This window comes from Callithrix jacchus, chromosome 17 (genome assembly GCF_049354715.1).
Source record: "Callithrix jacchus isolate 240 chromosome 17, calJac240_pri, whole genome shotgun sequence".
Taxonomy (NCBI): domain Eukaryota; kingdom Metazoa; phylum Chordata; class Mammalia; order Primates; family Cebidae; genus Callithrix; species Callithrix jacchus.
Genome location: NC_133518.1, coordinates 42,546,446 through 42,562,395, shown reverse-complemented (window position 1 = coordinate 42,562,395; position 15,950 = coordinate 42,546,446). Strand labels below are relative to the sequence as shown.

Below are 15,950 nucleotides of genomic sequence, written 5' to 3'. Positions count from 1 at the left end.
TGTTCTCTAACTCCTGACCTCTGGTGATCCATCCACCTTGGCCTCCCAGCTGGGATTACAGGTGTGAGTCACTGCAATTGGTTCTGTGTCTCAGTTTTCTGTTTTTTTTTTTTTTTTTGATTCAGGGTCTCACTCTGTTGCCCAGGTTGGAGTGCAATGGTGCCATGATGGCTCACTGCAGCCTAAACCTCATGTGCTAAAGTGATCCTTCCACCTCAGCCTTCCAAGTAGTTAGAATTACAGGTGCATGTCACCAAACTTGGCTAATTTATTTTCTTTTTTGTAGAGACAAGGTCTTGTTATGTTCCCCAGGCTGTTCCTGAACTCCTGACTTCAAGTGATCCCTCCCACCTCAGCCTCCCAAAGTGTTGGGTTACAAGTGTGAGCCACCCTGCCCAGCCACATCTCACTGTTTAACAAACAAGTTTCAAAAGTATAAAAAAAAAGTTAAAAACAAACAGAAACAAGCTTATGGAATAAGGATATAAAGAAAATATTTTTGTATAGCTCTATGGTGTGTAATGATCAATCAGAGTAATTGGGGTATCCATCATCTCAAGCCTTTATTGTTTCTTTGATTAGGAAAATTCCAATTCCATTCCTCTAGTTACTTAAAATATACAATCAATTGGTTGTTAACTACAGCAACCTATTATATTACAAAATACTAGGAATTATTCATTCTATCTAAGTGCATTTTTAGAGCAATTAACATGTTTGTGGGTTTCTGTTTTTTTTTTTGAGAAAGTGTCTCGCTTGATCCCCTAGGCTGGAGTGCAGTGATGCGATCTCAGCTCACTGCAACCTTCGCCTCCTGGGTTCAAGTGATTCTCCTGCCTCAGCCTTCTGAGTAGCTGGGATTACAGGTGCCCACCACCATGACTGGCTAATTTTTATCGTTTTATTAGAGATGGGGTTTCACCATGTTGGTCAGGCTGGACTTGAACTCCTGACCTCAAGTGATCCATCCACCTTGGCCTCCCAAAGTGCTGGGATTACAGGTATGAGCCACTGCTCCTGGCTAATATGTTTGTGTTTGCGTGGTTTTCTTGTTTTTGTTTTGAGAAGATGGAGTCCTGCTCTGTTGCCCAGGCTAGAGTGCAGTGGCATAATCTAGGCTCACTGCAACCTCTGCCTCCTGGGTTCAAGCAATTCTTCTGCCTCAGCCTCCCAAGTAGCTGGGACTACAGGTGCCTGCCACCACACCTGGCTAATTTTTGTATTTTTAATAGAGACGGGGTTTTACCATATTGGCCAATCTGGTCTCGAACTCCTGACCTCGTGATCCACCGTATCCAGCTATGTTTAAGTGTTACTAAGAATTAAATAGTTTGAGAACATTAAAAAGTTTATCAAGTAAAACAGTTATAGTAAGCTAAGGTTAACTTATTACTGAAGAAAGAAAAATCTTTTTAAAATAAATTACTGTAGCCTAAGTATACAGTGATTATAAAGTCTATAGAAGTGTGCAGTAATGTCCTAGGCCTTCATATTCCCTCACCACTCACTGACTGACCCAGAGCTACTTCCAGTCCTGCAAGCTCCCTTCCTGAAAAGTGCCCTATAAAGGTGTGTCATTTAAAAAATATCTTTTACAAAGTATTTTTAGTCATACCTTTTCAATGTTTAGGTATATTTAGGTGCACAAATACTTATCACTGTGTTACAATTACCTATAGTATTCAGTATAGTAACATACTATGCAGGTTTGTAGCCTAGGAGCAATAAGCTATGCCAAGTACCTAGGTGTGTAGTAGGCCACGCCATTCTGGGTTTGGGTAAGTACACTTGATGATGTTCACGTAATGATGAAATCACCTAATGAAGCATTTCTCAGAACACATCCCCTCATTAAGTGATGTGGGACTGTGAATATATTTAGTGATAAATAATTTACATGTTCTATGTTATGTATATAGAAACAGATACTAAACATGCAGTTTTAAAAGGAATATGAGGAAACAACAGATACCTATTTTCTTTTCCCTATATTCCCAAAGAATCGTGTGTGCATCCCTTGTGACAGAATAGGTATCTTACATCACAGACTATTTATTTGAAATCATATGGAATAACTAAAATACACTGCATGGTATTAAGTGGGGAAGTAGAATGGTGAGATTTTCAGTTAGGCAGACATTCTCACTGCAAATCAGAAGATTTTAGAATCAGAGTTAAACAGTAGAAGTGGAATTTATGAGGCAAAAGCAATGACAAAGACCAATTTGAGAGGCTATTGAAATAGTCCAGGTGACAGAAGAAGAATCCCCAAACTGGGGCAGTGGTAGGGCAGGAGACAAAAAGATGGATTTACAAAATTTTAAAAGATAAAAATCAATAAAACTGATGTGGAAAGTAAGGAAGAGAGGAATAGAATAACCTCTAGAAAGAAGGGTCATTTACTGAGATCAAAGAGATGAATTAAGTTTATGAGTTGCATTTTAAACCTCCTACTCAGCACGGTCCACTACCCCTAGGCACAACTCACATGTGGCTACTGAGTACTTGATACGTGGGAAGTGTGAATTGAGATACGTTTAAGTTGAACACACTGGATTTTAAATAATTAACATGAGGAATGGATGTAAAATACCTTACTAGTGATTTTTATATTTAATGACACATTGAAATACAATGTTTTGGATATAATGAATTAAATTAAAAATATTAGGCTGGGCATAGTGGCTCATACCTGTAATCCCAGCACATTGGGAGGCTGAGGCAGGCAGATCATCTGAGGTCAGGAGTTTGAGACCAGCCTGGCCAACATAGCGAACCTGGTTTCTACTAAAAATTACACTATACTACACACCACACCACACCACACCACACCACACCATGGGTGTAGTGACGCATGCCTATAATCCCAGCTAATCAGGAGGCTGAGGCAGGAGAATTACTTGAACCCAGGAGGTGGAGGTTGTGGCGAAACAAGATTATGCCATTGCACTCTAGCTTGAGCAACAAGAGTGAAACTTGGTCTTAAAAAAATAATAAACATAGGTCAGGCGCGGTGGCTCACACCTGTAACCCCAGCACTTTGGGAGGCTGAGGCGGGTGAATAACGAGGTCAAGAGATCAAGACCATCCTGGTCAACATGGTGAAACCCCGTCTCTACTAAAAATATAAAAATTAGCTGGGCATGGTGGCATGCGCCTATAGTCCCAGCTACTCGGGAGGCTGAGGCAGGAGAATTGCTTGAACCCAGGAGGCAGAGGTTGTGGTGAGCCGAGATCGCACCATTGCACTCCAGCCTGGGTAACAAGAGCAAACCTCCGTCTCAAAAAATAAATAAATAAATAAATAAAAACAATAATAATAAAAATATTAAAATTAAATTCAAATATTTATTTTCTTTCAACATTATTGGACAGCAATGATGTTAGGTATGGGATTTTATATATAGCCAGGCAAAGAATTGGTTAATGGCATGAAGTAAATAATTTCTCTACTTAGTGGTTACATAGTTACATACATTCTTAAGACTACACAAGTACAGTAGTGAGAAGGGGGTCAAATGTAGAACGATGAGTTCAATCTGTGTTCAAATGACTGTGAACAATCAATTGAGATAACTCACTACCTTTGGGCCAGCCAGTTATATACTTGTGAAAAGCCAGGAGTGAACTAAGGTTGTTTTTCATCCAATTCTTGGTCTTTCTGTTAAAGGGAGTGGTAAGATGGTGTGGTTTCAAGCCATCACTTGGCTAACTGGCTCTCTGTAGTCATGTCCGGATATATTTAAAGGAAGAAACTAAACGTAGTCCTTAAGTAGGAACAACTATAATTTTAACAACTCTTATAAAATGCTGATAGCTATACTCTTGAAATGTAGATACAAGCCTACATGTAAGAATTTTCTAAAATCAGTTCAGTGAATACATTGATAATAAACCTGAAGAAAACGTGGTTAAATATCAACATCAGTAAACTATCAGATACGTATTTTGAACAATTTGCTCTATTTAACTCTGATCCACAGTCATTTATCTGAAAAATGCAGAATACCCATCTCACGAGTTGTGAGGATGAAATGCATATAACATACGGTACACTACAAGTGATTTTTCCCCTTCATAAGCTGCCAGAATTTTCTCAAGCAATAGAAAACCAAAGGGCTGAATCAAGAAAGTAAGCTTATTATTTGGAAGGTTAATAGAGTATCATGCCAGAACTCAATCAATATACCCATTAAAATTCAACAAGGAAGGTTAGAAGACTCAACACCTGCCATGCACAGATGAGGGATTTGGTCCTGCAACCAATCCAGTAAACCACTTTGAAAGTTAAGCAAAAAACGGCTCTAGTTAAAGAACACTAAAAGGCAAAAGGCTATATAAAGAACTACAACACTGAAAAACCAAAAAACCCAATTCAAAAATGGGCAAAGGGCTGGGTGTAATGGCTCATGTCTGTAATCCCAACACTTTGTGAGGCCAAGGTAGTTGAATCACTTGAGGTCAGGAATTCAAGACCAGCCTGACCAACACAGTGAAACCCATCTCCACAAAAAATACAAAAATTAGCCGGGCATTGTGGCACATGTCTGTAATCCCAGCTACTTGGGAGGTTGAGGCAGGAGGATCACTTGGATCCAGGAGGCAGAGGTTACAGTTCATGTCACTGCACTCCAGCCTGGGAGTGAGACTCCATCTCAAGAAGAAAAAAAAAGGTGAAAGACTTAATAGTCATTTATCCTAAAAGATATACAAATGGCCAAAAAGTACATGAAAAGATGCTCAACATCACTCATCACTAGAGAAATGTAAATCAAAACCATAATGAGATGCCACTTCATACCGATTAGAATGGCTATTATTAAACAAAAACTGAAAACAAGAAGTGTTGGAGAGGATGTAGAAAGCTGCACCCACTGTGCACTGCTGGTAGAAATATAAAATGGTACAGCCGCTGTGGAAAACAATACAGCAATTTCTCAAAAAAGTAAACATAGAATTACCATATGACTCAGTAATTCCACTTCTGGGTATATACCCAGATGAATTTGAAAGCAGGAACTCAAACAGGTATTTGTACACCCATGTTCATAGCACCATTATTCACAATACTTGAAATGTGGAAGCAACCCAACTGCCCACCAATGGATAAACAGATAAAATGTGGTATATACATGCAATGAAATATATTCAGCTTTAAAAAGGAATAAAATTCTGATACATGCAACACTACAGATGAACCTCGAAGACGTAAGTAACATAAGTCAAACGTAAAAAGATAAATATTGGGGTGGTAACAGTGGGTCACGCCTGTAGTCCTAGCACTTTGGGAGACCAAGATGGGTGGATCACCTGAGGTCAAGAGTTTGAGACCAGGCTGGCCAACACGGTGAAACCCCATCTCTATAAGAAAAAATAAATAAATATTGTATGATTCCACTTATATGAAATGAAATTATAATCAAACTCATAGAAAACAGAACAGAGGGACTATGGGGGAGTGGGAAATGAAGTGTTGTTGCTTCATGGGGAAAGAGTTTCAATACAGGATGGTGAAAAAGTTCTGGAGCTGGATAGTGGTGATAGTTGCCCAACAACTTTTTATTTCTCCATGGTTCTTTTGGTTTTGAACTCGCTTATGTTTTGTTGTCTTTTATGCTAAAGTTTTGATGGTTTCATGGCTTCATAAGCCAGTATATTTCTGCAAATCAGATGCTGTAGTTTATGTATTTCATCATCAATTATGGCTACAAAACCAAATTCAACATGTGAGTGGGTCAAGTTTTTGAGCAAAACTAACACAAACTATTGTATTCGTTTTCTTCTTTTTACATTGCTCCTTGTGGAGCTGGACTATCCCATAGGTAATGTGCCCTGATCTTCATTCTTTAAATTACTTCCATTGTCACATCTGGTTAACTATTACTGCTGCTACCTTAAGCAAAGGTATGCCTTTTCTGGAAAAAATAGTTAAGGATGCTTATTTCATCATTAGAAATGAGGATTAAAATAAAAGTTTACTTTTCTAATTTAGCTAATAATTTTAAAGAATTGTTTGTTTGAAACAGGCTTGTTTGAAAAATTAAAATAATTGTAGAAATGTTATGAAATTAATGTCTATTTTGGCCAAGCACAGTGGCTCACGCCTGTAATCCTAGGACTTTGGGAGGCCGAGGAAGGCAGATCGCTTGAGCCCATGAGTTCAAGACCAGCTTGGGCAACATAACAAGACCTCATCTCTACAAAAAATGTAAAACCTAACGAGGGGTGGTGGTGTGTGCCCACTACTTAGGAGGCTAAGGTGGGAGGACTGCTTGTGCCCAGGAGGTCAAGGCTGTAGTGAGCCGTGACTGTGCCACCGTACTCCATTCTGGGTGTCAGAGCAAGATGGAGTCTCCCATTGCATACGCAGGAGTGCAGTGGCTCGATCTCGGCTCACTGCAACCTCTACCTGCTCGGTTCAAGCAATTCTCCTTCCTCAGCCTCCCAAGCAGTTGGGATTACAGGCATGCACCACCACGCCTGGCTAATTTTTGTATTTTCAGTAGTGTTGGGGTTTTGCCATGTTGGCTAGGCTGGTCTCAAACTCCTGACCTCAAGTGATCCACCCGCCTCAGCCTCCCAAAGTGCTAGGGTTACAGGTGTGAGCCACTGCACCTGGACAGAAACTCCTACATTTTCTAATTTGCTAGCTCTAATTTGCTGTGCCCTGAGAAACTAGATGGCCAAATGTGTGAGAATTCAGTCTAAAATGAAAGTGAACAGGCTCTGAGTAAGAGTCTTCGGACTACGTATAAAAGATGTGTGTTTTCTTGTCCTGATGCTAGTGCAGTTTCAGTTCTTTGGTGGATTTTGTTGCTTGCTCCTTGGTCTTAACTGTTTTCAACAGATATAATCATGTCTGAGGAGCTGCCATATTTCATCATAGAAATATATGGTGAAATGTTATTTTCTCTTTAATGGAAAGTCCTCTTTCCAACTCAAACTGGTGTTTACTGGTGTTTATCCTTGGAAAGGGTAACAGTACAAGTTCTTGCAGATGTATTTAGCAATGTTTAAGGCCTTAAAATGGAACCATTTATCAGTTAAAATTGGTGGCACCTCTGCACTGCAAACAGTTCAAAAAACAAGATTCTAGCCGAGATGGTGCCACTGCACGATAGCCTGGCGAGACTCCTGTCTCGGAAAGGGGAAGGGGAAGGGGAAGGGGAGGGGGAGGGGAGGGGAAGGGGAGGAAAGGAAAGGAAAGGAAAAAGGAAAGGGAAAAGCTTGTTAAAGTTTGGGCATATTAGGGTAATGTGGAGTGTTCACTTGAGAGAACTCTTCATTTCCCAGAAGGAAAGAGGGGAGGGACTAAGGGATATACTACCAACAGCCAATCTGCTCACACGGTAATTTCTCCTGAAACCATACAGACACTATGAATGAACTGGGCCACTCAATGCAGAATGAAATAATGGCAAAAACTGAATGAAGTTTAAGTTACATGAAGAAAAACATCACATAAAACCAGAGTAGTCGCAACACCAACAACCTCTCTATACAGCAAAATCTTTCAAAATATTTACGTATACTCACCTTTCTGAAAAATCAGAGTCTATAAATTCTCTAGCCCGTTTTCTATCACTAAAAAGGAAAAAAGATAGCATAAAAACAACACATACTTAGACGAAATTTAATTTCGTTAATACTTTATTATAACTTATCTAATTCTACACTGAATATATTCAGACTAAAACTAACACATACAAAAGATAGGTATATGAAATAAATCTTAATTTTATCATGTGAACAAGACATCACAACATACTAATCATGAGTTGAAATCAGCTCAATGAACAGTTAGCGAGGAAAACACTGCAAACTTGCAAATAAGACAGAGAAAAATTATATTCACTCTGCAAAATACTGACCATAAAACACAAGACAATCCTGCCACCTCCAATATAAAGCACAAATGGGGCTGAAAACATCCAGACCCTGGCCATTTCCAAAGTGGGCCAACACTGCTGGCAGAGGCTTGGCTTTCATGTTATAATCTTTCAAGGCCATACAGAAATCCAAGGTAACCTTAGACCTACGTAAGAATGTTCATAAGGATTGAATAATGCCCACAGGATTACAGCTAATTCTGTCACTTCAGTTCAATTGATAATGGAAAAGTATGTAGATACAAAACTATCTGTCTTTAATACTTATGTGTTTGTACATGTGTGTGCATGTATGTATGTATATTGATATGTATACAACTTAAAGCACCTTGCCAGGATTGTTATTAGTTTCACTTAATATACTTGAAGCAAGGAGATTCTTACTGAACTAAGATTTGCCATCTGCTTGCTCAAACTCACATATGATAGAATCACCAATGCAGTATTCCACCATGTAAATAACTTCTAAAGTAACAAAATGTCTAAAGTGACAAAATGAGGTTTTGAGTCACTTATTTCTTTTTCTTTTATGGAAGTATGAGGTGCTAAAATAATAAGGAGTGGAGAAAGGCATAAGTATTTTACATGTAAAGATGAAACATATTTAAGTTTGTAATAAAAGTGGCAAATGAGTAACATGGAAGGGATATTGATTCAATTGTTCAGTGTTTACAAAGAATCAAGAGGAAATTTAATAAAAATCTTATTTGGCCTCTTTTCCTAGCCTTTTCTGATTTTTTAAGGAAATAAGAATTCATAGGGGAAATTCTGAGTATAGCCAACACTTAATATTTAACTCCTTTTTTATGTGAGTTAAAAATATATAAAATATAGTTTTTACATCTCTAAAGTTAAATGTTATAATAATAAAAGTAGTCCTATTCAGAGTTTAAAAAATCACAGGGTTGGCCGGGCGCGGTGGCTCAAGCCTGTAATCCCAGCACTTTGGGAGGCCGAGGCGGGTGGATCACGAGGTCAAGAGATCGAGAGCATCCTGGTCAACATGGTGAAACCCCGTCTCTACTAAAAATTACAAAAAATTAGCTGGGCATGGTGGCGCGTGCCTGTAATCCCAGCTACTCAGGAGGCTGAGGCAGGAGAATTGCCTGAACCCAGGGGGCGGAGGTTGCAGTGAGCCGAGATTGCGCCATTGCACTCCAGCCTGGGTAACAAGAGCGAAACTCCGTCTCAAAAAAAAAAAAAAAAAAAAAAAAAAAAAAAAAAAAAAAAAAAAAAAAAAAAAAATCACAGGGTTTAGTTACAAGTTATTGTACTGTATTTCTCTGTTTAAAAATAGTTGTTCCAGAGATGATTTATGTCTAAGATATAACGTGAAATGGAATAGGTGATTTTGAAGGAAAAACATTTGTTTTTAAGAACTAGACTAAAATAAAACAAAAAGAGAAGACAAGATAGTGAGGAAAAAAAAGTCTAAACTTTTTTTTTTTAAGGTTTAAAAAATAGTAACTTGCAACACTCTTACCTAGGGACCCAGCCAGTAGCTTCTGCTATGTGTGTCTGAGTAACCATTGCTGGTGCAGGGGTATATGGACTCCCAATCAGAACACTTCCTGAACTGGTAAGTCTCTGTGGTGTGCTTATAATCTGTAAAGTTAGGAACAAAGAATATAATATTCTTAATTATTAAGAAAAGCCTACAGGTAGAAAATAACGTTGATTGCTAACCTACATATGAGGAAAGCTTGCTGCCTAAAAGGCACTTAATGTCGGTCATCTAAAAATATAAGCAACACCTCTGATGAACTTATATCCTAGGCTCTTAAAGAACAAGTATCCTGAATACTGACATGAGGTCATAAAAACAGCAAATGAGTGGCAATTTGGAAGGATTAAGCAAAGAACTGACAATGCTTTCAAAATAGAAAAATGAAAAGTTTTCTTTGAAACTGAGGAAATAAATTGCAGTATAGCTTGATTTACTAGAACCACAATAACAGCAAATCAGACTTCCACAGTCCATCATACAGTATACACAAAGATACTATCCAGCTTGGATTATTATATAGATGTAATTTGATCCATTTTTAAGAGTATTGGGCTGGGTGCAGTGGCTCTTGCCTATAATCCCAGCACTTTGGGAGGACCAGACGGGTGGATCATCTGAGGTCAGGAGTTCAAGACCAGCCTGGCCAACATGGTAAAACTCTGTCTTTACTAAATATACAAAATTAGCTGGGCGTGGTGGTACACGCCTGTAATCCCAGCTACACAGGAGGCTGAGGCAGGATAACTGCTTGAACCCGGGAGGCAGAGGTTACAATGAGCCAAGATCACGCCATCACACTCCAGCCTGGGCAAAAAAAGCAAAACTCTGTCTCAAACAAACGAACAAAAAAAAGAGTATTTCATGTTATTAAATACTCTTTAAAATAAGACCATGAAACATTCTGCCATGTGGATTTATTATTCCCTACTAGATACATACGGGTTTTTAATTATTTACTATTATAAAGAATGCTGTGATAAACATTTTTGTACAAAGACCTTGCCCTTAATTTCTATTTCCTAAGGATAGACTCCAGAAAGGGGATTAATGGAATCCCTAAAGACTTTTTTAAAAGGTACCTTATATGTGTTACCAAATTGCTTTCCAGGTCTTAAAATTTTCACGGGTTTAAAAAAAAAAAACAAAAAACATGTTTTTTCCAAAGACATTTATAGTAATTAACATTAAAAAACTAGCAGCCCAGTAATAACTTCAGAAGTATTTTCATGTTAAAAAAAAAAAAAATAGGAAGAGGCATGCTCCAGTGAATGGGGATATTAATAAAAAATGATTGGCTCCTATGTGGATAATTGTTGAAGCAACTGCTGGGCATATAGTTCTATTTTTGTAAGTTTTGAAAGTATTCATGATAGTAAGTTTTAAGTCCCAATTAAGAGAGAAAAATACCTATAGGGATTATAATTGTTAGTAAGTCCTCAAATAAGAGAAATAGTTCTATTTCCCTACTGCCTATGCAAGACAAAATGCTAATTAATTTTTATCTCCCTGACCAAATGAAACCTGTTTCTGCTGCCAGGGTGAATCATTAAGTTCATTGCTAACTTGTTCCATACATAACCAAAGAGAAGAATTCATAAGCATTTCAAGCCCTCCATTTGCATTTGAAGGAAAGAGTCAAACAATAACCTCTGTAGTATAAAAATATTTCAGACCCAGTTATTAAAGTCTAGTCAATATTTATTCATTTATCAAGTATTTAACAACTTTAGTTAGCTTCTGTTTATGTTTTGACATTATGTTAGTTTGGGGCTAGGAAGATGTTAGTACCTACAAATATTTATGAAATAGCTTTAATAAGTTCATTCTATAGTTTGAAAAAATAAAAACAAAAGATACTAATTCTGACAGATGTCTGGAGAGTTCTGATTATGTCCGATACACCAAGGATATTAAATAAGGCACTCAGAAGTTTTCCTAGTGAGAAAACATAAAGTCAGACAATGTGTCTGTACCTCTTATCAAATTCTGCCTTGCATTCCAAGTATGCTTGCACTTCCCATTCCACATGTCTGGACCCGCATCCCCACTTTCATTTCAGTGCAGGATCTTTAGGGGTGGAGAGTATCTTGCTAAACTAAGTTCTTTGCAGGGTTTAACATAATGGCAGGAAGCTCATAGGAAAGGCACAATAAATATTTACTGTCGGGATAAAATACTCAACTTTTAAAATAATAGGGGAAAAAAGGACCTTCATTTACTGATATGCTAAAAGGATTATATAAACTCCACTAAAAAAAATAGAAAGCATTGTTTCCACCAATCACTACATCACATTCTCTATCATGCCAACCTTGGGTATAGACAGCTTATGAAGAAAAATGTGAGTTATCTGATTAGCCTCCGGTCGACTCTATTCCTTGAACCGGAGTATCTACAAAGCTATTCTAAGCATTCCAATTTACCCTTGAAACAGATTGTACTACTCCTGCACTATTATTACTAAGGAGATCTTATTCTATATGGTATTAGCAGCCTACATGCTTGGTTTTGCTGATTTACAGGGCTTTGTAGAAAAAAAAAAAAAAGGAAGAAGCTGGGCACAGTGGCTCACACCTGTAATCCTAGCACTTTGGGAGGCAGAGACAGGTGGATCATTTGAGGTCAGGAGTTCAAGACCAGCCTGGCCAACCTGGTGAGACCCTGTCTCTACTAAAAATACAAAAATTAGTGGGGTGTGGGGGTAAGTGCCTATAATCCCAGCTACTCTGGAGGCTGAGGCAGGAGAATCACTTGAACCCAGGAGGCAGAGGGGGAGGTTTTAGTAAGCCAAGATCATGCCACTGCACTCCAGCCTGGGCAACAGATAGAGACTCCACCTCAAAGAAAAAAAAAAAAAAAAAAAAAAAGGAAAGAAAAAAAGAAAGGGGGAAGGGAAACAGGACATAGAGAAAAACTCTCTATCCTTATGAAAATGACTTTGAAAGTCAATTCTAGTTTACATTTTCTTGTTTTCCCCCTTCCTCATTGTCAGATTGTTAGCTAATATTCTTTGCTGATCGGAGAGTGATTAGCAACACTCTGCTCCCTTCCCTTAGCACAGGGCCTGGTACATAGCAATTCCTTAATAAACATTCCCTGCATGAACAAACTGGAGAGACGACACACTTGAATTGAAAAGATAAAGTCAAAAAGCTTATGAGATGCTATAAGTTCCTAAACTAGGATAATGAGAGTGAAACGTAAGAAATAAAACAAAAGGAAAGCCAGTGAAACTTGAACACCCACAGAATATAAGAAAATTGGTTTATAGGGTGATGAGCCAGTCATGCTTTCCAACCCTGCACCTAATGTTGAAATCCCAGGCCAGGTGCGGTGGCTCACTCCTGTAATCCCAGCCAGCACTTTGGGAGGCTGAGGCAGGAGTTCGACCAGCCTGGCCAACATAGTGAAACCCCATCTCTACTAAAACTATTAAAAAATTAGCTGAGTATTGTGACAAACACCTGTAATCCCAGCTATCCAGGAAGCTGAGGCAGAAGAATCACCTGAACCCAGGAAGTGGAGGTTGCAGTGAGCTGAGATTGTGCCACTGCACTGCAGCCTGGGTGACAGAGTGAGACTCCATCTCAAAAAAAAAAAGCCCAAACTAAAGTATTAAAGTTGGAGGTAAAAACATACTTTTAATATTCACTTGATACAATAAGGAAAATGGAGTTTTAAATATCAGAGTCCCCCTATCAAAAATCCAGACATTTTTTTTTCTTTAATTACTGCAAATCCTACATTCCAATCCAGACAGCCTTAATTTAAATGTTATCATGTGGTTTCTCTGACAATAGAATTAGTTAGGCTGGGAAAATCACATAGCAATTAAACATTATTCTGAACATTTTCCTGCCCTCAGTCAACGTATTTTATGTACTACTGCCATCTACAGTTAAAAAAGCCAACAGAGCATATGTATTCTAAAGGGAAAAATTTACAAAATTATAAAGTGGTATATTAAGAGATTTCACTATTTGATGGAATTTTGGTTTTCACTGTAAGAAGCATACAGTGTTTACTCTTCTAAAATAATACAGCCATGATATTATCTTATACAGTTGACCCTTGAACAACATGGGATTGAACTAGGCAGGTCCACTTATACATGGATTTTCTTCCACTTCTGCCACCCCTGAGTCAGCCAGACCAACTCCTCCTTTTTCTCCTCCTCAGCCTACTCAATATGAAGACATCGAGGATGAAGACCTTTATGATGGTTCACTTCCACTTATAAATGTATTTCCCTAATGATCTTCTTAGTAATATTTTTCTAGCTTACTTTAAGAATACAGTATATAATATATATTAACATACAAAATAACAAATATAACATAAAACATGTTATTTGACTTTGTATTATAGTAAGGCTTCTAATCAATAATAAGGTATTAATAGTTAAATTTTGGAGAAATCAAAAGTTATATATGGATTTCTGACTGCACAGGGGCTGTGCCCTTATCTCCTGCATTGTTCAAAGGTCAACTGTATATATAATCATAAGATTCATAACTTATACAACCTTAAGAGAACCTGTAAGAAAAGGGCAAGTATTTCAAACTAAAATAGGTACCACTAAACTAGTTTCCATAACCACAGAAAACAAATGAAAACTTTTCATGGGGCCTTTTGAAATTCCTATCTACCATTAAGATTTAGCTTCCAAAAGACATGTAAAGTTAAAAGGGCAAGTAGAAAAAGAAGGCTAAGAAGTAAATGGATGAGATTTTATCCAATAATTCTTTAACTAAACAAAAACTTTAAAAAAAAATCATGGATGAGGGAGTTAGGAGAACCAATAAATGGCTCTGAGTGTCTTAGTCCATTCAGGCTACTCTGACACACCACCTTAAATTGAGTAATTAATTACTTTTTTTTAAAGTCTTCTGCAAGGAATATAAAACTTGGCAATTTACAAATCACAGAAACTTATCGCTCACTGTTCTGGAGGCTGCTGAGAGGTCCAAACTTAAAGCGCTGGCAGATTCAGTGCCTGGTGAGGGCTTATTCACTCCTTCAAAGATGATGCCTTCTGGTTGCATCCTAATAGCAGAAAAGGTCCAGGGAGCTCCCTTCAACCTCTTTTATAAGGGCACTAATTCCACTCATGAGGGTGAAGCCCTCATGACTTCATCATTTCCCAAAAGGCCCCGCCTCTTAATACCACCATAGTAGGGATTAGGTTTCAACATGAGTTTTGGAGGAACACATTCAGACCAGAGCATCAGTTCCTGGCCCTCTAAAATTCATGTCTATTTCACAGGCAAAATGCATTCATTTCATGCCAATAGCCTTACAAGTCTTAACTCCTTCCCAAAATCAGATATGGGTAAGACTCAAAGGTGCAATTCATCCTGAGGCAAATTCCCCTCTAGCTGTTAGCCTGTGAAATCCAACCTGTTTCCAAAATACAATGAGGGGACAGACACAGAACAGACATTCCCATTCCAAAAAGAAGAAAATAGAAAAGAAGAAAGGGATAATAGGCCCCAACCAATCCAAAACCCAACAGGGCAAACATTAACTTTTAAGGCTTCACAATAATCTTTGACTTGATATCCTGCCTTCTGGACACACGGGGCAGGAGTTGGGCCCTGAGGTACCAGAAGCCCCCACCCCCATGACTTTATTGGGGACAGCCCATGCTGCAGTTCTCCTGGGTTGGGTCTGCATGTGGCTCTCCCAGGCTGGAGTTGCATGCTGGAAGCTCTAGTAGACTAGGGCCTCAGGGAGTGACCCTGCCCCGCTCAGCTCAGCTCCACTAAGCTTTGCCCTAGTGAGGGTTCCTAGTGGTGGCCTCACCTCTGTAGTAATTCTCTGCCAGGATCTGCTAAGGCTCTCCAGGGCATCTTTTGAAATCTAGGTGGAAGTTATCATACCCTGCAGCTTGTGCACTCTACACCTGTTGGAGATGGCATCACTCAGAAACTGCCAAGGTTCACCACCTATGCCCTCTAGAGGAGCAGTCACTGTGACCTGCACTATACCTGGGCCTACTGGAGCCACACCTGGAATGGCTAAGGAGCACTGTGCCAAAATTTGGGGAGAAGACTTGACACAGTGCCAGGCAGGGATTACCAGTGTTCCATTAGCGCCTGAAGCCCCTCTTTGATAGTTCTGTCCCCCATGCCTTGGTACTCTGGGCCTGTGATGGGGGCAAGGGGCAGCACTGGTAATCACTGAATGCTGTGGGTTTATTCTTCCACTGTTTTGAAGAAAGCACCAAGCTTCCACCCATCCACGTTAATCTCCTTATCCAAAGGTGATTTTGCCACCCTTTTGGTGTTCTCTCTAGAACATATGCCTTTTTATTCTTTACATGACCAAGCTGAGACTTTCCCAAATCTTCACTTTTGATTATAAATTATATCTTTAATTCATTTCTCTCTTCTCACATTTTACTATAAAGAGCCAAGAGAAGCCATGTTGATCCCTAAACACTTTGCTTAGAAATTTCTTTGGCCAATTATCCAATTTCACTGCTTCTAAGTTCCTCCTTCCTTAGAACAGGAAAACAATACACTCAAGTCCCTTGCCACTTTTTTTGTGGT

At 38.7% G+C, this 15,950-nt stretch overlaps 1 protein-coding gene across 36 annotated transcripts in view; it reads right to left on the bottom strand.

Moving 5' to 3' along the window:
- Nucleotides 1-15,950, bottom strand: part of TFDP2 (transcription factor Dp-2) — a 174,827-nt gene that overhangs the window by 28,486 nt on the left and 130,391 nt on the right. For 23 of the 36 annotated variants that reach the window (XM_008983732.5, XM_078354072.1, XM_002759529.7 and 20 more), the window contains 2 exons: nucleotides 9,373-9,494; nucleotides 7,537-7,584 (listed from right to left, as the gene is read on the bottom strand). The exons of 3 other annotated variants lie outside the window; for them this stretch is intronic. In XM_008983732.5, coding sequence (XP_008981980.1) covers nucleotides 7,537-7,584; nucleotides 9,373-9,494 — 170 coding nt within the window. Of the gene's footprint in view, nucleotides 1-7,536; nucleotides 7,585-9,372; nucleotides 9,495-14,339; nucleotides 14,443-15,950 lie in introns of all 36 variants that reach the window. 10 more of the 36 variants (XM_054246950.2, XM_054246951.2, XM_078354065.1 and 7 more) reach the window with 2 other exon arrangements.